Below are 25,405 nucleotides of genomic sequence, written 5' to 3' on the forward strand. Positions count from 1 at the left end.
TGTTGCGGCTGTGTGTGTGGATGAAGTGTTTGGCAGCGCCAGAAACATTAAGGATAGATGGATTTGAGATGTAGTTCAGATGTTCTAGTATTCTGTTTTTGAACTTACGTATGGTGCTGCCAACATACAGTACAGTCGTGGCCAAAAGTTTTGAGAATGACACAAATATTAGTTTTCACAAAGTTTGCTGCTAAACTGCTTTTAGATCGTTGTTTCTGTTGTTTCTGTGATGTAGTGAAATATAATTACACGCACTTCATATGTTTCAAAGGCTTTTATCGACAATTACATGACATTTATGCAAAGAGTCAGTATTTGCAGTGTTGGCCCTTCTTTTTCAGGACCTCTGCAATTCGACTGGGCATGCTCTCAATCAACTTCTGGGCCAATTCCTGACTGATAGCAACCCTTTCTTTCATAATCACTTCTTGGAGTTTGTCAGAATTAGTCCGCCCGCCTCTTGAGGATTGACCACAAGTTCTCAATGGGATTAAGATCTGGGGAGTTTCCAGGCCATGGACCCAAAATGTCAACGTTTTGGTCCCCGAGCCACTTAGTTATCACTTTTGCCTTATGGCACGGTGCTCCATCGTGCTGGAAAATGCATTGTTCTTCACCAAACTGTTGTTGGATTGTTGGAAGAAGTTGCTGTTGGAGGGTGTTTTGGTACCATTCTTTATTCATGGCTGTGTTTTTGGGCAAAATTGTGAGTGAGCCCACTCCCTTGGATGAGAAGCAACCCCACACATGAATGGTCTCAGGATGCTTTACTGTTGGCATGACACAGGACTGATGGTAGCGCTCACCTTTTCTTCTCCGGACAAGCCTTTTTCCAGATGCCCCAAACAATCGGAAAGAGGCTTCATCAGAGAATATGACTTTGCCCCAGTCCTCAGCAGTCCATTCACCATACTTTCTGCAGAAGATCAATCTGTCCCTGATGTTTTTTTTGGAGAGAAGTGGCTTCTTTGCTGCCCTTCTTGACCCCAGGCCATCTTCCAAAAGCCTTTGCCTCACTGTGTGTGCAGATGCGCTCACACCTGCCTGCTGCCATTCCTGAGCAAGCTCTGCACTGGTGGCACTCCAATCCCGCAGCTGAATCCTCTTTAGGAGACGATCCTGGCGCTTGCTGGACTTTCTTGGACGCACTGAAGCCTTCTTAACAAGAATTGAACCTCTTTCCTTGAAGTTCTTGATGATCCTATAAATTGTTGTTAATCTGCAACCATGTTCTAGTGGACTTGGAGGTATGCTTGGGATCATTGTCCTGTTGAAAGGTCCAACGTTTCCCAAGCCTCAGGTTTGTGACGGACTGCATCACATTTTCATCCAATATCTCCTGGTACTGAAGAGAATTCATGGTACCTTGCACACGCTGAAGCTTCCCTGTACCTGTAGAAGCAAAACAGCCCCAAAGCATGATTGACCCCCCGCCATGCTTCACAGTAGGCAAGGTGTTCTTTTCTTCATAGACCTTGTTCTTCCTCCTCCATACATAGCGTTGATCCATGGGCCCAAACAGTTCTAATTAGTAACATAGTAACATAGTACATAAGGCCGAAAAAAGACATTTGTCCATCCAGTTCGGCCTGTTATCCTGCAAGTTGATCCAGAGGAAGGCCAAAAACCCTGTGAGGTAGAAGCCAATTTTCTCCACTTTAGGGGAATAAAAAATTCCTTCCCGACTCCAATCAGGCAATCAGAATAACTCCCTGGATCAACGACCCCTCTCTAGTAGCTATAGCCTGTAATATTATTAAGCTCCAGAAATACGTCCAGGCCCCTCTTGAATTCCTTTATTGTACTCACCATCACCACCTCCTCAGGCAGAGAGTTCCATAGTCTCACTGCTCTTACCGTAAAGAATCCTCTTCTATGTTTGTGTACAAACCTTCTTTCCTCCAGACGCAGAGGATGTCCCCTCGTCACAGTCACAGTCCTGGGGATAAATAGCTGATGGGATAGATCTCTGTACTGACCCCTGATATATTTATACATATTAATTAGATCTCCCCTCAGTCGTCTTTTTTCTAAAGTGAATAACCCTAATTTTGATAATCTTTTAGGGTACTGTAGTTGCCCCATTCCAGTTATTACTTTAGTTGCCCTCCTCTGAACCCTCTCCAGCTCTGCTATGTCTGCCTTGTTTACAGGAGCCCAGAACTGTACACAGTACTCCATGTGTGGTCTGACTAGCGATTTGTAAAGTGGTAGGACTATGTTCCTATCACGGGAATCTATGCCCCTTCTGATGCAACCCATTATCTTGTTGGCCTTGGCAGCAGCTGCCTGACACTGGTTTTTGCTGCTTAGTTTGCTGTTTATTAAAATTCCTAGATCCTTTTCCATGTCAGTGTTACCGAGTGTTTTACCATTTAGTATGTACGGGTGACTTGCATTTTTCCTTCCCATGTGCATAACTTTACATTTATCAGTGTTAAACCTCATCTGCCACGTATCTGCCCAAGCCTCCAATCTATCCAGATCCCTCTGTAGTAGTATACTGTCCTCTTCAGTGTTAATTACTTTACACAGTTTAGTGTCATCTGCGAAAATTGATACTTTACTATGCAAGCCTTCTACAAGATCATTAATAAATATATTGAAGAGAATAGGGCCCAAGACTGACCCCTGAGGTACTCCACTAGTGACAGTGACCCAATCTGAGTGTGTACCGTTAATAACCACCCTCTGTTTTCTATCACTCAGCCAGTTACTTACCCACATACAGATGTTTTCTCCCAGTCCGAGCATTCTCATTTTATATACTAACCTTTTATGTGGTACAGTGTCAAATGTTCTTCCTCCTCCATACATAGCGTTGATCCATGGGCCCAAACAGTTCTAATTATGTTTCATCAGTCCACAGAACACTATCCCAAAACTTTTGTGGTTTGTCCACATGACTTTTGGCATACTGCAGTCGACTCTTCTTATTCTTTGGAGACAGCAAGGGGGTGCGCCTGGGAGTTCTGGCATGGAGGCCTTCATTACGCAGTGTGCGCCTTATTGTCTGAGCTCAAACTTCAGTACCCACATCTGACAAATCTTTTTTCAGTTCCTCAGCAGTCACACGGGGACTTTTCTCCACTTTGCGCTTCAGGTAGCGCACAGCAGTCGAAGTCAGCATCTTCTTTCTGCCACGACCAGGTAGCGTTTCAACAGTGCCCTTTGCCTTGAATTTGCGAATGATGCTTCCTATGGTGTCTGTTGGTATGTTTAACATCTTTGCAATCTTCTTATAGCCATTGCCCTTCCTGTGAAGAGAAATCACCTCTTCTCTTGTCTTCCTGGACCATTCTCTTTACCTCACCATGTTTGTAAACACACCAGTAAATGTCTAGAAGGAGCTGAGTATCACAGTCCTTTTAAATCTGCCTAATTGGTGCTTATTATGCTTGATTGCTGCTCCTGGACATCCACAGGTGTTTTCAATACCTGATCGAAAACACTTGAATGAACCTCTGTTCTTAAGAGTGGTCTTAAGAGTAGTCTTTAAGGGGTTGAATAATTGTGTCAATGAAGAAATCACAAAAAAAACATTTAATACTGTATTACAAAAACAATTGATGTCATTTTAGTTGCATTTAGTTTTTTAAAAAGTCCTTGTAAGATTTCATTCTGAACACAATTACAAATGTACACTAAATTCCCTAAAACCCTTTACAGCATTGGGGGTTGAATAACTTTGAACACAACTGTATATTTTATCTGCAACTGATATTTTGTATATGCCCTATTCACACGATGCGTTTCCTCACACCTTGTGCTTGCTCCTTCGATATGTGAAAGCCTCCAGCTATGATATGCATAGTCCAAGCGCGGGGTTGTGCGGAGAGCATCATGTGGGGCTATTTTAACTAATGTCTACTGAGAATGATACTCCAGGTGTGAGTCTCTGGGTTGATCAATTCATGACATCATGTTACCACCACCCACTAGTTGGGGGAGGGTACATGGGTCTTTAGATTTTTCTAAACTCTCAGACCACATTGTTACGACTAAGGAGAAGGTCTCCGAAACGCGTAAACAACTGCTTGTTTGTGATACTGTTCCGCACATGATGTGATTCAATAAAGAGGAAGATTTTATGGGAAGAACAATAAGTGTCGGAATCGTCCTTTTCATTTTACTTAGCCTAGCATCCCTAACCCTGTGTTTGACAACTGCCTCCAGCAACGGTGTACGTGTATCATCCAACACCGGTGAGGCATTCGTTGTACCAAGGAGCACCTCATCAGAGCGGTAGGACCACCTGGTTACTTTTTTGGTGCCGCGGAGCACCTCTTGTTATCTAAGTGTGTTCTGGTCACTATTTGTGGGGTGACCTTCCGCATTGCTTCTTTTTTGTATCTTCTATGTTGTTATCTATTTATCTTGGGGCCAATTTTCTATGATTAGATTATTAAAAGTTAAGTTTTAAATTGATCACTTACCTCAATTTTCTGTATGACTCAGGTGGTCTAGAATTGTTATCTATATTGTTATATACAGATTTTTTTTTTTATGCTACCATTCAATGTACCATGTCTTGTATTGCAAAACGGGAAAAAAATTCTTTGTATGGTAAAATTGAAAAAAAAAATAAAATCTGCCAAGGTTTTTGGGTGTTTGGCATCACAGCATTTACTGTGCGCTAAAAATAACCTGATATACTTATTCTGCGGCCCAATTCGAATGCGGAGTTACCAAACTTGTATAGGTTTTTCTTTTTTTCACTTTAAAAAAATAAAAACCTTTGAAAACCAAAATCAAAATTTTCTTTGCGTTGCCATATTCTGACAGCCATAACTTTTTCATATTTTGGTCTACAGAGCTGTATGGGGGCTGGTTTTAATTTTTTTTAGATTTTAACCCTTTCAGCCCTAGAGGTTTTTTTTTTGCGTTTTCGTTTTATGCTCCCTGCCTTTCCAGATCCATAACTTTTTTATTTGTCTGTTCACATAGCCATATGAGGGCTTTTTTTTTTTTGCGGAACAAGTTGTACTTTAAAACGCCACCATTTAATATTGCATATGATGTAGTGGGAAGCGGAAAAAAAAATTCCAAATGGGTTGAAATTGCAAAAAAAAAGCTATTCCACCACAGTTTTACGTTTTTTTTATTTACGACGTTCGATGTATGATAAAACTGACCGGTTACTTTTATTCTACACGTCAGTACAAATCCAGCGATACCTTATATGTATAGTTTCTCTTGCGTTTTGATAGTGCTAAAAAAAAATTTAAAGTGGGAAAAAATCTGTTTTATTTTTATGTCGTCATATTTTGACCCCAACTTTTTTGAAGTTATGTGTACGGAGCTGTACGGGGGCTCACTTTTTGCGGGGCGATCTGAACTTTTCATTGATACAATTCTGGGGTGTGCATAACTTTTTGATCACTATTTATAATTTTTTTTTTTATAGAAAATGAAGCGATACGGACGCTTTTTTCCGTTTTGCTGTTTGCCGTATGGGGAATATATTTTTATACTATGGGCGTTTTCGCACATCGCAACACCCATGATGTGTATTTTTTATTTATTTTTCTGGTTCTTTTATTTTTATTTTGGGAAAAGGGGGGTGATTTGAATTTTTAAAAACTTCATATTTTTTTTAATACTTTTATAAAGTTCCCATAGGGAACTATAACATGCAATCACCTGATTGCTATTATCATAGACTCCAATGCACTAGCATTGTAATCTATGAGGATTTTACTACTTTCCTATGGATCCCTATTACAGGCAAGGGCTCCATAGGAAATAATATGCAGCAGCCTCCTATCATTCACAAAGACAGGGGTTGCTGCATACACACTCCGGATCCTCCAATCGCCACACAGGGGACCCGGAGCACCACCGAAAGCGCGTGCGCATCTGAGGAATTAAATGTCCGCGATCGGCATTACTGCCGGTTGCGGACATGAGCCGTGGGTGTCTGCTATAAGAAGCAAGCGTCAATGGAGCCCGCAGCGCTCAGGAGCGGGCACCATCTTTAAAGACCTGGCCAGTGCCTTACTATTACGGTGCTGGTCGGGAAGGGGTTAATAGTTCAGACATTTTCAGACGCGGCAATACCTAATATGTTTTTTATTTTATTGTTTATTTATTTTCATATGTAAAATTGGGAAAAGGGGTGTTTATATTGTGTTTTTTTATTTTATTTTTAACTTTTTTACCTTTTTTTTTTTACTATTAGCCACCATAGGGGCCTAGTGCATGGGATATTTTGATCCCCTCTTCTATTCACCCTAAGGGCTCATGCACACAACTGTGTGTATTTGGTGGTCCGTAAGAAATGGATCGGCAAAAAATATGGATGATGTCCATGTGCTTTCTGGATTTTGTGGAATGGAAAAGCTGGCTCCGAATAGAACAGTCCTATCCTTGTCTGTTATGCGGAACAGACATACGGAAACGGAATGCACACGGAGTAACTTCAGTTTTTTTTGCGGACCCATTAGAATGAATAGTTCTGCATATGGTCCGCAAAAAAACCTGTAACGGACAAGGAAAGAAAATACGTTCATGTGCATGAGCCCTAATAGAGATCTATTAGGGTGAACAGGATTTTTATACTCTCCATTTTGAGCTATGCCTCGTGCATAGCTCAGTATGGAGAAAGCCATGGCAGGCCTGGATCGCGACTTCACTGCGGGGGCTCCGATTAGAAGGCAGCGGGAGCTGCATCCCTCTGCCTTTACTCTCAGGTGCCGCGATCAATGTTGATTGGGGCCCCTGAGGGATTAAATGACGGGGTTGGTGCGATCGCGGGTGGGTGCCAGCTGTATGATACAGCCAGCACCCGCCATGTGTGGAGCTGGCCCACTGCAGAGACCCGCTCCATACATCTCCTCACACATCATCACGTAAATGTACGTGATAATGCGTGAAGGGGTTAAACATGGAGCCTGCTCACGCATGCAGCAAGCACAATAGCCGGCAGGTCTCTGTTGTTTCAAAGAGCAGATGCCTGCGACTAATGACCGTGACTGGCAATAATGCAGATAGCGGTCATTACAGCCTTTAGGTGCCGTGATCAAGTGTGATCACGGCATTTAAAGGGTCAAAAATACCTGCATCCCTGTGTCGGGTCTCTCAGGTGGCAGGCCAACATAGAAAATCAGCAATTTATGTAATACTATACACTCTATGGGTGTATAGAAATAATCTATAAAAAACTAAGTACTGAACATTGTAGCCTCCTAGACTACAAAAATATTAAAAAAAGTAAAGAAAAATGTAGAAAATATATATAAAAAATATCTAACAATTTAAATCACCTCACTTTCCTTAGAATAAATAAATAAATGCAATAATAATAAAAAATATAGACATCACCGTGTCCGAAAATGGGCGTACTATTAAAATATTAAAAATATTTTCCAATAATGCGAATGGTGTAACGGAAAAATGGCCGATTCACCACTTTTTCATCGCTTCCATTATCCCCAATTTTTTTTTATAAAATGTGATTAAAAAAGTCACATATGGTGATTTCAAAGTTTTTATTTATTTTTACATTATTTAGACATATAAGACCTATACATATGTGGTATTGTTGTAATCGTACTAACCCAGAGAATGAATGGCACAGGTCAGTTTTGCCAGAAGGGGAACGCTGTAGGGACAAAACCTATAAAACTGTGGAGGAATTGCTTTTTTTTCCAATTGGCATTAGAAAGTTGTCCTGCAAAAAACAAGCCCTAAGGCCTCCTGCACACGACAGTATTTTTTCACGGTCCGCAAAATGGGGTTCCGTTGGTCCGTGATCCGTGACCGTTTTTTCATCCGTGGGTCTTTTTTGATTTTTGGAGGATCCACGGACATGAAAAATGAAAAAAAAAAATCTAAGTCAAGTTTGCCATTTAAATGATAGGAAAAAACGGACACGGATCACGGACGCGGTTGACAATCTTGTGTGCATCCGTGATTTTTCACGGACCCATTGACTTGAATGGGTCTGCGAACCGTTGACCGTGAAAAAAATAGGACAGGTCATATTTTTTTCACGCCCAGGAAACACGGATCACGGATGCGGCTGCCAAACGGTGCATTTTCCGATTTTCAGATTTTTCCACGGACCCATTGAAAGTCAATGGGTCCGCGAAAAAAAAACAGAAAACGTAACCACGGACGCGGATGCACACAACGGTCGTGTGCAGGAGGCCTTATATTGTGAATATGTGAACGGAAAAATAAAAAGGTCATGGCTCCAGGAACACAGGCACTGCTTCTTAGGCCTTATGCATACGAACGTTGTGTGTTTTGCGGTCCGCAAATTGCAGAACGGCACGGACAGCCTTTAATACAACTGCCTATTCTTGTCCGCAAAGTGCGGACAAGAATAGGACAGGTTAGATTTTTTTTGCGGACCACGTAAAGGAGCAACGCAATTTGCGGTCCCCAATGCACGGCAACATCCATGTGGCTGCCGCAGACAGATCCAGACCCATTCAACTTGAATGGGTCCGTGATCTGTCCGCACCGCAAAAAAGTAGCGCATGCACAACTTTTTTTGCAGTTCGGATGCACGTACAGTAAACCCACGGAAGCACTCCGTAGTGCTTCTGATCCCTGCCTCCGTTCCGCATCTCCCGGATTGCGGACCCATTCAAGTGAATGGGTCCGCGATCCGTGATGCACACGGCCGGTGCCCGCAATACGGTAACGGCCGCAACACGTTCGTGGGCATGAGCCCTAAAACAGGCGTAGAAAATGAATGAGACGGGTCTGCTGGCCCGTCCCCTTTACACACCACACCCACCTTTTAGACCTAGCGTGACCGGGGAAAAGTCACAGATTGCGGCACAAAGAACCTGCGCCAGAAAGACGTAATTCTGTAAGTTAATGACCCCCTTTGTCTTCATATTCAGGTCGATAACTCGTACATGCTGCTATACAAGAGTACTACTATGAGAATAAATACTGAAAGCCATGCAGTGAGAAGTAAATTTACCATGTCTGGAAGTGCCAGACGCCCTGAGGTTAGAACAGTAAGGGGCTGAAGATGTCATGTGTTCCAGCCTGAGGGCATCCGCAGTGATTAAGATGCAAGACTCATGCATAGTGATGAACAGAGGAGCCTGCGGCTGGGGCTGCACAGGCAGTATCAAGTGTTATTTAGTAATAGAGGGATTGATGGAAGCCTCAGGATCACATGATCCTCACAAGATCTGGAGCTAATAACTGAAGATTAACACACCGGGTAAAACTCTGTGCCGTATTCTGCAGTTTAACACCTTAACGCAAAACACCGTGCATGTACTGCGGGGGATGCATTGCCAGAATGCATTCCGCCATACATGCACGTCGGGCTGATTGGGCGGGTGCAGGAGCCGGCCCCTGCTGTATCGGCCGGCATCGCTGTTTACAGCGATGCCGGCGGATTAACCCCTTCTATGCTGCGGTCAGCGCAGCGGTGGGTGAAGTAGTGCATCGGGTCCCTGCGCTGCTGTTGCACGGCATCTGGACCTGCCTTCTACGGGTGCCCAGGAGATCCAGCCTCAGGCTGGGTCTCCTAGGAAACCTGTTAGGACCCTTTCACACGGGCGAGAATTCCGCGCGGGTGCAATGGTTGAGGTGAACGCATTGCACCCGCACTGAATCCGGACCCATTCACTTCTATATTCTGTGTTTTTCACGCAACGCAGGCCGCTTAAAAATGATTGGGGATGCGTGAAAATCGCATAGCAATCGCATAGCATCCGCAAGCAGAAAAACGCAGAATATAGAACATGCTGCGATTTTCACGCAACGCACAAGTGATGCGTGAAAAATCACTGCTCATCTGAACAGCCCCATTGAAGTGAATGTGTCCGGATTCAGTGCGGGTGCAATGCGTTCACCTCACGCATTGCACCCGCGTAGGATTCTTGCCCGTGTGAAAGGGGCCTACGGCTGGATCTCCTCGGCACCCGTACAAAGCAGGTCCCGATGCCGGGCAAGGCATTGGGCAGTCTCTGCATGGCATCGGGCTGCCTTGTCACACATTGGGTCCCCGCCGATGCGCTCCTTCACCTGCCGCAAATCACTTCTATGTCGCGGTCAGCGCTAACCGCGGCATAGAAGGGGGTAATCCGCCGACATCGCTGTAAACAGCGATGTCGGCGGATACAGCAGGGGCCCGGCTACCAGGGACTGCCGGACCCCTGCAGTGATCGGGTGGGAGCAACTCCTGCTCCCGCCCGATCAGCCCGCCGTGCATGTACGGCGGAATGCATTCTGGCAATGCATCCCCCGCAGTACATGTACGGCGTTTTGCATTAAGGGGTTAAAATGCAGAATACGGCACAGAGTTTTGTAATGCATTGCAGAGGGGATCAGACCCCTAAAAGTTGAAGTCCCAGAGTGGGATAATCTCTTATGACTAAGAACTGAATAGTTCGAAACGCGTTAATCTGGGGGAGTGAAGAGGGGTGCCACTGTACTTGTACATACAATTTGGTGTAATAAAGACCGGGATTGACAAAACTTTATCACGAGTGCTGGAGCCTCCATTCTTCTACACGTCAGGAAAAGGATCTGCTCAGAATGCATCAGTTTGCCTCCATTCAGTCTCCATTCGGCTTTGAAGGCGGACACCAAACGCTGCTTGCAGCGTTTTGGTGTCCGTCTGATGAAACTGAGCGAAACGGATCAGTTTTCTATGACACAATCTCTGCACCATAGAAAACGGATCCATCCTCCATTGACAATGGTGTTCAAGACGGATCCGTCTTGGCTATGTTAAAGATAATACAAACGGATCCGTTCTGAACAGATGCAGACGGTTGTATTATCTGAACGGATCCATCTGTGCAGATCCATGACGGATCCGCACCAAATGCGGGTGTGAAAGTAGCCTTAAGTATTGGCATGTTCGAAACGACCTGCTCTATAAAAATATCACACCCCTCAGATGAACACCATAAAAAAAAAAAAGCCTTTTTTTTTCACCTTACATCACAAAAAGTGTAATACCAAGCGATCAAAAAGTCATAAGCACCCCAAAATCGTACCAATCAAACCGGCATCTCATCCTGCAAAAATTATACCCTACCTAAGACAATTGCTCAAAAATGCTTATTGTGTAAAACTTAAATAAATAGAAAAAAGTATACAATCACATATTAGGTATTGCCACATCCGTAACGACCTGCCCTGTAAAGATATCACATGACCTAACCCCTCAGGTGAACACCGTAAAAAAAAAATATATAAAAATGGTATCAAAAAGCCATTTTGTCACTTTACATCAGAAAAAGTGTAATAGCAAGCAATCAAAGAGTCATACGCACCCCAAAATAGTACCAATAAAACCGTAATTTCATACTGAAAAAAATTAACCCCTACATAAGACAGTCACCTAAAACAATTAAAAAAACTATGGCTTTCAGAATATGGAGACACTAAAACATTTTTTTCAAAAATGCTTTATTATGTAAAATTGTAATAAACAACCAAAACAATTTGGTATTGTCACGTCCATAACAACCTGCTCTATAAAAATAGCTCATGATCTAACCTGTCAGATGAACGTTGTAAATAACAAAAAATAAAAACAGTGCCAAATCAGCAATTTTTTTGTTACCTTGCCTCACAAAAAGTGTAATATAGAGCAACCAAAAATCATCTGTACTCTAAGGCCCCTTTCACACGGGCGAGTATTCCGCGCGGATGCGATGCCGGAGGTGAACGCATTGCACCCGCACTGAATACCGACCCATTCATTTCTATGGGGCTGTTCACATGAGCGGTGATTTTCACGCATCACTTATGCGTTGCGTGAAAATCGCAGCATGTTCTATATTCTGTGTTTTTCACGCAACGCAGGCACCATAGAAGTGAATGGGGTTGCGTGAAAATCTCAAGCATCCGCAAGCAAGTGCGGATGCGGTGCGATTTTCACGCACGGTTGCTAGGAGAGGATCTGGATGGGGACCCGATCATTATTATTTTCCCTTACAACATGGTTATAAGGGAAAATAATAGCATTCTGAATACAGAATGCATAGTAAAACAGCGCTGGAGGGGTTAAAAAAAATAAAATAATAATAATTTAACTCACCTTAATCCACTTGATCGCGTAGCCCGGCATCTCTTCTGTCTTCATCTGATCTCTGTGCAGCAATAGGACCTGTGGTGACGTCACTTCGGTCATCACATGATCTTTTACCATGGTGATGGATCATGTGATGACCGGAATGACGTCACCACAGGTCCTGTTGCTGCACAGAGATCAGATGAAGACAGAAGAGATGCCGGGCTACGCGATCAAGTGGACTAAGGTGAGTTAAATTATTATTTATTTATTTTTAACCCCTCCAGTGCTATTTTACTATGCATTCTGTATTCAGAATCTACAGAACACCGATCCCAAGCCCGAACTTCTGTGAAGAAGTTCGGATTTGGGTACCAAACATGCGCGATTTTTCTCACGGGCGTGCAAAACGCATTACAATGTTTTGCACTCGCGCGGAAAAATCGTGGGTGTTCCCGTAACGCACCCGCACATTTTCCCGCAACGCCCGTCTGAAAGAGGCCTAATAGTACCAACAAAACTGCCACCTTATCCCGTAGTTTCCAAAATGGGGTCACTTTTTTTTTCTACTCTAGGGGTGCATCAGGGGGTCTTTAAATGTGACATGGCAAGTTAAAGGGGGTTCTGCACTTTGTTTTAACTGATGATCTATCCTCTGGATAGATCATCAGCATCTGATCGGCGGGGGTCCAACACCCGGGACCCCCGCCGATCAGCTGTTTGAGAAGGCAGCGCCGCGTTCCTTTCCTTCTGCGCCCTGCCGTGTGGCCATACAGCAGTTTACCCACTTCCCATCTGGGCCCTTTGCCCCCTTCCTGACCAGGCCAAATTTTGCAAAACTGACATATCTCACTTTATGTGGTAATAACTTTGGAACGCCTTTATTTATCCAAGTCATTCAGAGATTGTTTTCTCGTGACACATTGTACTTCATGATAGTCATAAATTTGAGTCAAAATATTTCACCTTTATTTATGAAAAAATCCCAAATTTACCCAAAAATTTGAAAAATTCGCAATTTTCTAAATTTTAATTTCTCTGCTTTTAAAACAGAAAGTGATACCTCATAAAATATTTATTATTTAACATTCCCCATATGTCTACTTTATGTTGGCATCATTTTGGAAATGTCATTTTATTTTTTTAGGACGTTAGAAGGCTTAGAAGTTTAGAAGCAATTCTTCAAATTTTTAAGAAAATTGCCAAAACCCACTTTATAAGGACCAGTTCAGGTCTGAAGTCACTTTGTGGGGCCTACATAGTGGATACCCCCATAAATGACCCCATTGTAGAAACTACACCCCTCAAGGTATTCAAAACCGATTTTACAAACTTTGTTAACCCTTTAGGCGTTCCACAAGAATTAAAGGAAAATGGAGATCAAATTTTTAAATTTCACTTTTTTGGCAGATTTTCCATTTTAATCAATTTTTTTCTTTAACACATCGATGGTTAACAGCCAAACAAAACTCAATATTTATTACCCAGATTCTGCGGTTTACAGAAACACCCCACATGTGGTCGTAAACTGCTATATGGGCACACGGCAGGGCGCAGAAGGAAAGGAACTCCACATGGTTTTTAGATGCCATGTCCCATTTGAAGCCCCCTGATGCACCCTTACAGTAGAAACTCCCAAGAAGTGACCCCATTTTGGAAACTAGGGGATAAGGTGCCAGTTTTATTAGTACTATTTTTGGGTACATATGATTTTTTGATCATTCATTATAACACTTTATGGGGCAAGGTGACCAAAAAATTGGTTGTTTTAGCACAGTTTCTATTTATTTATTTTTACAGCGTTCACCTGAGGGGTTCAGTCAAGTGACATTTTTATAGAGCAGATTGTTACGTACGTGGCGATACCTAATATGTATACTTTTTCTCATTTATTAAAGTTTTACACAATAATAGCATTTTTGAAACCAAAAAATTATGTTTTAATGTGTCCATGTTCTGAGAGCTATAGTTTTTTTATTTTTTGAGAGATTTTCTTATGTAGGGGCTCATTTTTTGCGGGATGAGGTGACGGTTTTATTGGTACCATTTTGTGGGACATACGCGTTTTTGATCACTTGGTGTTGCACCTTTTGTGATGCAAGGTGACAAAAATTGCTTGTTTTGACACAGTTTTTTTTTTTTTTTTACGGTGTTCACCCGAGGGGTTAGGTCATGTGATATTTTTATAGAGCTGGTTTTTACGGACGCGGCAATACCTAATATGTATACTTTTTTTTATTTGTTTCACTTTAACACAATAATAGCATTTTTGAAACCAAAAAAATTATGTTTTAGTGTCTCCATGTTCTAAGAGCTATATTTTTTTTATTTTTTGAGAGATTTTCTTATGTAGGGGCTCATTTTTTGCGGGATGAGGTGACGGTTTTATTGGTACCATTTTGTGGGACATACGCGTTTTTGATCACTTGGTGTTGCACCTTTTGTGATGCAAGGTGACAAAAATTGCTTGTTTTGACACAGTTTTTTTTTTTTTTTTTTACGGTGTTCACCCGAGGGGTTAGGTCATGTGATATTTTTATAGAGCTGGTTTTTACGGACGCGGCAATACCTAATATGTATACTTTTTTTTATTTGTTTCACTTTAACACAATAATAGCATTTTTGAAACCAAAAAAATTATGTTTTAGTGTCTCCATGTTCTAAGAGCTATAGTTTTTTTATTTTTTGAGAGATTTTCTTATGTAGGGGCTCATTTTTTGCGGGATGAGGTGACGGTTTTATTGGTACCATTTTGTGGGACATACGCGTTTTTGATCACTTGGTGTTGCACCTTTTGTGATGCAAGGTGACAAAAATTGCTTGTTTTGACACAGTTTTTTTTTTTTTTTTTTTACGGTGTTCACCCGAGGGGTTAGGTCATGTGATATTTTTATAGAGCTGGTTTTTACGGACGCGGCAATACTAAATATGTCTATTTTATTTTATTTTTTCTATTTTTAATTTTTTTTTTTATTCCTTACTTGGGATTTTTTTTTTTTTTACATGTGAAACTTTTTTTTATTTTATTTTTTCAACCCTTTATTTTATTTTTATTTTATTTTACACTTTTCGTCCCCCATAAGGTCATACAAGACCTCTGGGGACATTTACTTCACTTTTTTTTTTTTTTTTTCACAGTTGATTTCTCCTGTAACTGGGGCTGACATAGTAGCCCCAGTTACAGGACAAATACACCCCTATAGAGGCTGTACAGCAGCAATCCTGCGCTGTACAGCCTCAGAGCAGGGCTGATCGAGGTCTCTGAGAGACCTCACACAGCCCCTGCACTCTCCGGTCCCGGCGGTCACATGACCGCCGGGCCGGAACAGGAAGCGCACAGCGCTTCCTGCTCTGCAGACACAGCGCTCGGTGAGCGCTGTGTCTGCAGCGATCGTGAAGGCAGGGACACCTGGGCACTGTCCCTGCCTTGTCTTAGGGTTGCCCTGCTGTCACTGACAGAGGGCAACCCGATCAGCAGCTGCGCGATTAGCGTGCAGCTGCTATTTCTGACAGGACGTTTTAAAACGTGCTGTCAGAAATAGACGTCCACCCATAGGACGTTTATATCCTATGGGCGGACGTGAGGCGGTTAAGACCACATATGGGGTGTTTCTGTAAACTGCAGAACCAGGGCAATAAATGTTGAGTTTTGTTTCGCTGTTAACCTTTGTTAGCGAAAAAAAAAAAATGATTAAAATTGAAAATCTGCCAAAAAAGTGAAATATTTTGATTCAAATTTACCACTGTCATGAAGTACAATATGTGACGAGAAAACAATCTCTGAATGGCTTGAATAAGTAAAAGCGTTTTAAAGGTATCACCACATAAAGTGACATGTCAGCTTTGCAGGAATCATTCTGGTCCTTAAGGGGTTAAAAAGACAAAGGTTACAGGTGTTATACAGTGCACAGTCCATTGTGCTGCAATCGCAGACACAAACCACAGACGTGATATCAGGTTACCCTCCACAATTATCACCAGTCTGTAGCATTTTTAGACCTGTGGTGTGACATGTTTTTTCATGCGAAACGGACAACAGAAAAATAAAGGGGATATCTAAGATTTTGATATCCTCAGGATAGGTCATCAATATCTGATCATGGGGGTCTGACACCCGGGACCCCTGCAGATCAGCCTTTTGAAGAGGCCAAAACTCTCCGGCGAGCGGACTCTTCCTAGACCAGTGATGTTACTTTCATCAGTCACATAGATGTGAATGGGGCTTAGCTGCAATACCGAGCACAGCCACTCTACAATGTATGGCGCTGTGCTTGTACGCAGCGCTCACCGGAGAGCCGCAGCCTCTTCAAACAGATCACAAGGGTGCTGGTCCCCCACCGTATCCTGAGGGTAGGTCATCGATATCAAAATCTTTGACAACCCCTTTAAGACACAATAGGCATCCCTTTACTCCTAATAACCAGTACAATCCAGTTACAGCCGTTCACCCAGGATTTTCCAATATGACTGGGGGGCGGTGCAGAGAAATGCAGAGCATGCACTACCTTGGTCTGTGTCTCCTGTAACACAGGGACAACTGAACCACATGTATTGCAAGGGTCTTAGGCCTCTTGCACACGAATGTTGCGGCCCGCATACGGCGGGTCCACAATACACGGGCACCGACCCATGTGCACATTCACTTGAATGGGTCCGCAATCACGGAGATGCAGGACAGAAGCACAGATCGGAACCCCTCGGAAGCACTACGGAGTGCTTCCGTGGGGTTGCGTCCCGTACTTCTGTTCCGCAAAAGGATAGAACATGTCCTATCTTTTTGCGGAACGGGCGGATCGCGGACCCATTAAAGTGAATGCGTCCGCGATCCGATGCGGCTGACCTACAGCCGGCAATCGTGCATTGCGGCCCGCAGCACGGGCACGGGTCACACACGTTCGTGTGAACTAGGCCTTAGGGTACTTTCACACTTGTGTTGTGAAGATCCGGCAGGCAGTTCCGTCGCCAGAACTGCCTGCCGGATCTGGAAATCCGTGTGCAAGCGGATAGCATTTGTAGACAGACCCGGATGCGGATCCATCTAACAAATGCATTGAAACACCGGGAGTCATCCGGAAAAACAGATCCGGTATTTTTTCTTTTGCCATTTTTAAAGGAAACCCGGATGCGTTTTGCCAGAACACTTGGTGCCGGATCCGGCATTAATGCATTTCAATGGAAAATAATGCCAAGTGATCTATACGACACTCGTATGATCTATACGAGTGTATTACTGTACAGCAGCGGCAGCATGAAGCGCATGGCGTCATAGCAACCAATGACGCCGTGCGCTCCTGCTCTGAACAGGAATCCAGCCCGGCATACCACAGACCGCTCTCGGCCACAGAACACGGCCGTGTGCATTCGGCCAAAATGAATGGGTCCGCATCCTATCCGCAAAAAAAACGGAACGGAAACAAAATACGTTCTTTCAGGGATCTCAAGTCTCCCGGACGTTCAGGGAGTCTCCCGCTATTAGATAGCGGCTCCCTGACGCGCGCATGTGAAACAATATATCCCGATTCCCGGAAAGGTTTACTCGCAGTAAACCTTTCCGGCAACCTGTAGCAGTGTCCCCTTCTCGGCGCGTGCGCACAGTGCAAGAAGAAGAAGCCGATGAGCCTGTGCGCACGCGCGGGATCTCAAAGCGGGAGGAGGGAGGGAGAGGCGGCACTGAGGAGTAGAAGGCGGCGCTGGGCACGAACGGCGATGCGTGCGGCCGGGCACCATGCATCCACAGACCTCCCCTGCTTGGGCACCTTAATTCAGTGATTGACAGGTTAGTAAAACCTGTTTTTCTGCAGAATAAAGCCACAAATAGCTTTTATAAGGCCACCTTAGAAATCAGAATGCTACCCTGGACATGAGCAGATGTTTAGCTCACAGGGCTTCTAGGTGGTGACAGAATCCCTTTAATCATATACATAAATAGGATAATTTGGGGCAGGGTAATGAGCCCCGTCCTCCACACCATAGAGCAAAGTGTGCAGATACTACATAGGTTTGGAAAATGTAATAAAAAGTTCGTGAAAGAAAAAAAAAGAAAACCTCCCTGGAATGAGTTTTGCAGGTTGGGATGTCTGTTCCATGTGCAGGAGACCTGAAGAACCAAATCAGTCATCACCTGGCAAGAAAAGGTTACAGCGCGACTTCCTGGTTACACATGGATACGCCCACATACCAGCTAGCCAACCATATAAAGGAAGAGTCTCTGTGCTCCGCCCCTCCTGTCAGATTGAGGCTTGGTACGCAGTGCTGCGGTTCTTGTGTCCCGGTGACTGGCGCTCGCTCACCTGAGGCTTCTGCAGACACGATGGCTTCTCCTTTGCGCTTTGATGGCCGAGTGGTGCTGGTGACTGGAGCGGGGGGAGGTGAGCGCTGCTGGGGGTCGAGGATCGGACTCTCTACAGATAGTTGGGCTTTGTTGCGTTTGCCGGTGCAGCTTCACTCGTCATTCACCTGCCCTGCTGTGTAAACTTTGGATCTACAGCTCTCAGCATGGTCTGACAGACAGCGCATGCTGGGAGTTGTAGTCTGACGTGACAGACCCCTGATTAGAAGGGCTTGCAGGTAGTTCTGGGAGGCTTGTGTGCAGGGCTGACAGCCAGAATTATTCAGAAGTTTTATTTTTATTTTTTTCCCAGACACAGGAAAAAAGTCGCTTATTTTTACTGTCTGTCCATAAGTTTTCTGGACCGTTGTCTGCCCTGGCGGTGTTAGAGGTATTGGGGGTAAAGGGCACGGGGACTGCTGGTGATTGGCTGATCCCCAGGGCACACTGCCAGCTCACCTGGAGTTACTGTGGCAGGGGTGATCACCTACCTGTCCTAGGTTACAGCTGTTATCAGTGTATGGACCTGTGACCGCTCAGGTGTGTGCCAGTAGGTGGCAGGGGCACACTGCCAGCTCACCTGGAGTTACTGTGGCAGGGGTGATCACCTACCTGTCCTAGGTTACAGCTGTTATCAGTGTATGGACCTGTGACCGCTCAGGTGTGTGCCAGTAGGTGGCAGGGGCACACTGCCAGCTCACCTGGAGTTACTGTGGCAGGGGTGATCACCTACCTGTCCTAGATTACAGCTGTTATCAGTGTATGGACCTGTGACCTTAGGTGACAGGGGCACAGCTGCTATCTGGTGTCAGGACGTCTGTAAGCCATTGTTGACACTTGTCTTACAGTTTGTCAGGAGTAGCTTTGACTGCATAAAGTCTGTGGGGTCTAGTACGGAAGCTACTGGGTGTATGAAAATGAAGGCATGGCATAACACTAGATCATATCAGCCTCCCTGGTGGTCTAGGGCTGGAGGGGAGATTAACCCTTCCGCTGCCAGGGTTGTTAGGTAATTTTGCACCTTTTTGTAGCCAGGCAAATTTAAAGTTTTGGCATGTACAAATAAAATGACACCCCCCCCCCCCCCCCACCTCGTGTACATTATACTTACCTGCTCCGTGGAACCTGTGTTGCTCCAGATCCCTGCACGGCCGCCGCTGTTACCAGCGATGCTAGGGAGGCTCGTCCCCGTCATCGCCTGCTATTGGCTGCTCCTCCCGTCACCGGATGTTTTGATTCAAGTGTTGGAGAGATGCAGGGGTGACCGTGCAGGGATCAGGAGTGACGTGGCTGCTGGGGAGCAGGTAAGTATAATGTATAGGGGGGGGGGGAGATTATAGGGGTTGGATAACCCCTTTAAATCACTCATATTTTCTGAAAGACACCCATAATATTGTCAAAACGCCACCCAGCACTTTTTACATACAGATACCTTTGTGTAATTGTAGCAGAAGGCTATATGGTCCACACCTCTGAAACGTTCAGACATACGGCCTAGGCCTAAGTTTACCTGCACATGCATCAGAACTGGAAAGAGCAACAATCTGGAGACTTTAAAAAGTAATAGCCTATAAAATACAGGGATTAGTCCTTGAAAAGTTAATTCCCGAAACCTGCATGTTTACTGAAAGCAGACCACCTGATGGTGGGATTTGCCTTGCTGAACTGATGACGACCATGTCCACCTTCAGGTAAGTTAGATAAATGCTTCAGTATTTATGCGCCAAAAGCTCAAATCCAAGCAGAAGTTTACACAAAAATTTCCTACCTCAGGATAGGTACTCAATACTTGATCTGCAGCATTGACACCTGGCACCTGCCGGTCAGGTGTTTGACAAGGAGGTGGCGCTCCATGCGAGCGCTACTTTCTGTGTCGGAGGTTCAGTGTATAGGGCTCATGCACAGGACCATTGGATGTCTTGTGGTCTGCATATTGCGGATCTCAAAAAGCGGATTCTGGCCTGATAGACAAAGCTTGTCCGTAATGCGGGCAATAATGGTATATGTTCAATTATTAATTTTTTGCGGAACAGCCATGCGAACATACGGAAACAGAACACACCCTGAGTTATTTCTGCTTTTTGGGGCTCCAGTGAAGTGAATGGTTCTGCATACGGACTGCAAAAATACGTAATAGACCAAAAATGTTTGTATGCATGAGCTCTAATACAAGTACTCGCTCAATTCAAGTGCTTGTAATTATGATATGTCCCCGCTATGAATACGCTTAGTGTAAAGACCAGGAAGCGGTGCTCACATGGAGTGCCTCCTCCTCTTTAAACAGTTGATTGGAAGGTGTCAGTAGGTCAATATAAATCACTGCCCGACCCCTTTAACCTGTTGGGGACACATGACGTACCGGTACGTCATGTGTAGTTCCGATCACTGGCGGGCGGTGATCGGAACTGGGTGCCTGTGTTCCGTGAAATTATGGTACCTGTTAAAAATTTGGTACCCTCGTCACTTCCGGTAGTGACTTGGGCGCACCGGAAGCTTCAAAAAGAGGTGTGATCTTAGAGCCTGGCACCTGATTGGCTGAAAAGGAGTGTTGGCGCCTGCACACAACCAACCTGGGTACCGTAGTTTTACATGCATCGCCTGTGAACGCGCACAGGGAGGGAGGGTACCTATGATTTACAGGCAAGAGCTGTAATATTTCAGTACCCTGTCTGCTTCACAAGGCAATCTGGTTCGCGCCTGCGCGGTGGCCCGTAAATCAAAGGTACCCTTCCTCCCTCCCTGTGCGTGTTCACAGGCGCTACATGTAAAATCACATGTGACCCTAGACCCCCCAGGGGTGCTGCAGCTTGCCCCCAACTTTTTTTGGGGCGCACTTCCCCCCCCCCCCCCCCGCATACGCTGACTGTGGCTGGCACTCTTAGCGGCCGGCCCCTGTTAGTGCATCGCGCACCCCAACACCAAATAAAGATTTCCACCTGCAATTCCTGATTTTGTAGGCCAACCAGGAATCCAGATTTCCACAGTGGGCTTCACTGAATACAACTACTTTAGTCTTTTTTTCAGTGACCACTTTGTAAATCTGATGGTGGAGCAAACTAACCTGTGTGCCCAACAGTTCGTTGCTCAACAACCGGGCTCCGTTTTGGCTAGGGCCTCTGGCTGGACTCCGGTCAGTGCAGCCGAGATGAGGACATTTTGGGGCCTCGTGCTGCACATGGGCCTAGTCAAAAAACCTAGTGGCAGGCATTACTGGAGTGGGGACATCCTCTACCAGACCCCACTTTACAGTACGGCCATGAGACGCTCCCGGTTTGTGGCCATCCGGAAATGCCCCAAAGTTATCCTGCCTATGACCGCCTGTACAAAATCATGCCTGTCATCGATCACTTTGGGGCCAAATTTTTGGAGGCCTATGTACCTGGAATGGAGGTCACGGTTGAGTTTCTCATTGCTTTCAAGAGGAGACTCCTTTTCCGCCAGTATGTTCCCTCTAAGTGGGCGAGGTATGGCGTGAAGCTGTACAAACTTTGTGTACCTCAGGGTACACTCACAAGTTTTGTGTGTATGAGGGGCGAGATTCCTGTATTGAACCCCCAGAATGTCCCCCCACTCTGGGTGTTAGCGGGGAACTTGTGTGGGACCTTATGTATCCACTGCTAGATAAGGGTTACCACCTTTACGTGGATAACTTTGTACTAGTATCCCCTTGTGCCATTCCCTCACTGCCAGATCCACGTCCAGGGGTGAGACCCGTGCCCTTACCAGTGGAAACCTGTTGCTGGTCAGATATAAGGACAAGAGGGATGTCCTTGTACTGTCCACAATTCACGGTAACGGCATCACCCCTGTCCCTGTGAGGTACCGTGGCAATGGTCCTCAAGCCCGATTGTATCGTCGACTATAATCGGTATATTAGAGGAGTTGATCTCTCTGATCAAGTCTTCAAGCCATTAATGCCATGCGCAAAACCCGGGCATGGTAAAAAAAAGTTGCGGCCTACTTGGTACAGGTTGCCTTGTACAACTATTTTGTGCTGTCCCGGAGCGCTGGCAACACAGGGAAATTCCTTCAGTTCTATGAGGCAGTCCTCACGGCCCTGATCTTTTCTGACCGGGAAAGAGCAGGCTGGAGTACCTTGGGAACTGGAGGCGCCCGAATCGTCCCTGGCCAAGACTTTCCAGGTGTGGTCTCCCATATTGGAAAGAAGGGACGGACCCAAAAAAGTGCAGTGTCACAGGAGGGGGATACGGAAGGACACCAGCACCGATCATCCGTGACTCTGCATTGACGGTTGCTTCAGGGAGTACCACACTTCCATGGAGTACTAAATTTATATTCCCCTTCGCCAATTTAGCCATTGACAATCGGAAAAGAAAAACTGTTTCTCAGACTTGAGATACTAAAACCCCAAAATTTTTATTTTTCAAAAATATTTTGTAAAACTAAAATAAAAAAATAGACCTATTAGTTATCACTGCGTCCGTAAGAATCTGCTCTATAAAAATACCCCATGACCTAACCCCTCAGATGAACACTGTAAAAAAAAAACGGTTCCAAAACGGCAATTTTTTTGGGCAAATTTTCCCTTTTAAAATGTTTTTCCAGTAACAAAGCAAGGGTTAACAGCCAAACAAAACGTAATATTTTACCCTGATTCTGCAGTTTACAGAAACACCCCATATGTGGCCGTAAAACTGCTGTATGACCAAACGGCAGGGTGCAGAAGGAAAGGAACGCCGTATGGTTGCTGGAAGGCAGATTTTTTTTTTTTTTTTTTTTTGGGGCCCCATGTCCCATTTGAATTACCCCTGACGCATCCTTAGAGTAGAAACTCCATAATAGTGACCACATCTAAGGCTACTTTCACACCTGCGTTAGGTGCGGATCCGTCTGGTATCTGCACAGACGGATCCGCACCTATAATGCAAACGCTTAGATCCGTTCAGAACGGATCCGTTTGCATTACCATGAACAAAAAAATAATAATAATTTTTGGGATTTATTTTTTTTCATGATAATGCAAACGGATCCGTTTTGACTTTACATTGAAAGTCAATGGGGGACGGATCAGTTTGAAAATTGAGCCATATTGTGTCAAATTCAAACGGATCCGTCCCCATTGACTTACATTGTAAGTCTGGACGATCCGTTTGCCTCCGCACGGCCAGGCGGACACCCGAACGCTGCAAGCTGCGTTCAGGGGTCCGCCTGCTGAGCGGAGGACAAACGGTGCCAAACTGATGCATTCTGAGCGGATCCGCATCCACTCAGAATGCATTAGGGCTGGACGGATCCGTTCGGGGCCGCTTGTGAGAGCCTTCAAACGGAACTCACAAGCGGAGCCCTGAACGCTAGTGTGAAAGTAGCCTAAGAAACTACACCCCTCAAGGTATTCAAAACTGATTCTATAAACTTTATTAACCCTTTAGGTGTTCCTCAACAGTTTATGGCAAATGGAGATGACATTTCAGAATTTCTATTTTTGGTAACCTTGCCTCAAAAAAATTTAATATAGAGCAACCAAAAATCATATGTACCCTAAAAATAGTCCCAACAAAACTGCCACCTTATCCTGTAGTTTCCAAAATGGGGTCACTTTTATGGAGTTTCTACTCTTGGGTTGCATCAGGGGGGCTTCAAATGGGACATGGTGTAAATAAACCAGTCTAGCAAAATCTGCCTTCCAAAAACCACATGGCGCACCTTTCCTTCTACGCCCTACCGTGTGCCTGTACAGTAGTTTACGGCCACATATGGTGTGTTTCTGCAAACTACAGAATTGGGCAATAAATATAGTTTTGTTTGGCTGTTAACCCTTGCTTTATTACTGAAAAAAATTGATTAAAAGGGAAAATTAGCCAAAAAATTTAAATTCTTAAATTTAATCTCCATTTGCCAATAACTTATGGAACACCTAAAGGGTTAACATTTGTAAAATCAGTACTTTGAATACTTTGAGGGGTTTAGTGACTTCAGACCTGAACTGGTCCTTAAAAAGTTTTTTTTTGAAATTGTCTGAAAAATTTCAAGATTTGCTTCTAAACCTCTAAGCCTTGTAAAATCCCCAAAAAATAAAATATCATTCCCAAAATGATCCAAACATGAAGTAGACATATGGGGAATGTAAAGTAATAACTATTTTTGGAGGTATTACTATGTATTATAAAAGTAGAAAAATGTAGAATTTGGAAATTTGCCAATTTTTCAAAATTTTTTGGTAAATTTTATAATTTTTTTTATAAATGAAAATGAATTTTTTTGACTCCATTTTACCAGTGTCATGAAGTACAATAGGTGACGAAAAAACAATCCTAGAATGGCCTGGATAAGGCAAAGTGTTTTAAAGTTATAAACACTTAAAGTGACACTGGTCAAATTTGCGAAAAATGGCCTGGTCCTTAAGGTGAAAATGAGCCCGGTCCCTAAGGGGTTAAGGTGTACAAGTCTCAAATATACCATGAGTGTGTCTGTCTCTCTCATCAGCTACGTACATGTTAATAGATACTAAATATGGCAAGCAGCTGCCATGTTACAAAAGTCTACATTTTCTGAGAACGCAAAATTGGCTTAGTTGCCCATAGCAACCAATTAGAGCCTTTCATTTTCCAAAGGAGCTCTGACAAATGAAAGGTGGCATCTGGTTGCTATGAGCCACCAAGCCAGTTTCCTTTGAACCAGTTTTGACAAATCTCCCTGCGATGTTTAAAAATATAACGTAATACACAACCACCTTCAAACAATGGTCATATTAGTATATACAAACTGAGAAGAATGGCGTGGTATTAAGCAAGCAGGAGGTGCTCCAACCCACATGCAGTTGTGCATATATACAGGGGAGCAGATCCTGCACTTGTGGCCCGTTGCTAATGACGATCCCCAGCAAAAATGCATACAATGGAGGATGCCCGCAGCGAACCACAAGTACCACAATAGACCTCCTACATAAGATGGCAATTATGTGGATGTGATGATCAATATAACAAAATAATAGCAAAGACAGGTGCACTTGAGTGGGACTCGCAGACTCCTCCCTCCTCCCATAGCTAGCATGGTTACATGCTGGAGGTAACTGGTGAGTTGTTTGTGAGTCGGCCTCATGCTCCTGTAATTTG

General features: G+C 44.2%; 1 protein-coding gene across 1 annotated transcript in view; it reads left to right on the forward strand.

Annotated features, from left to right (window-relative positions):
- Positions 1-18,227: 18,227 nt before the first annotated feature.
- HSD17B4 (hydroxysteroid 17-beta dehydrogenase 4) overlaps positions 18,228-25,405 on the forward strand; it is a 289,335-nt gene continuing 282,157 nt past the window's right edge. The window contains exon 1 of the mRNA XM_040421676.1: positions 18,228-18,372. Within this exon, the coding sequence (XP_040277610.1) occupies positions 18,315-18,372 (58 nt within the window). The 5' untranslated portion in view covers positions 18,228-18,314. The remainder of the gene's footprint in view (positions 18,373-25,405) is intronic.

The sequence above is a fragment of the Bufo bufo genome, chromosome 2 (assembly GCF_905171765.1).
Source record: "Bufo bufo chromosome 2, aBufBuf1.1, whole genome shotgun sequence".
Lineage (NCBI taxonomy): Eukaryota > Metazoa > Chordata > Amphibia > Anura > Bufonidae > Bufo > Bufo bufo.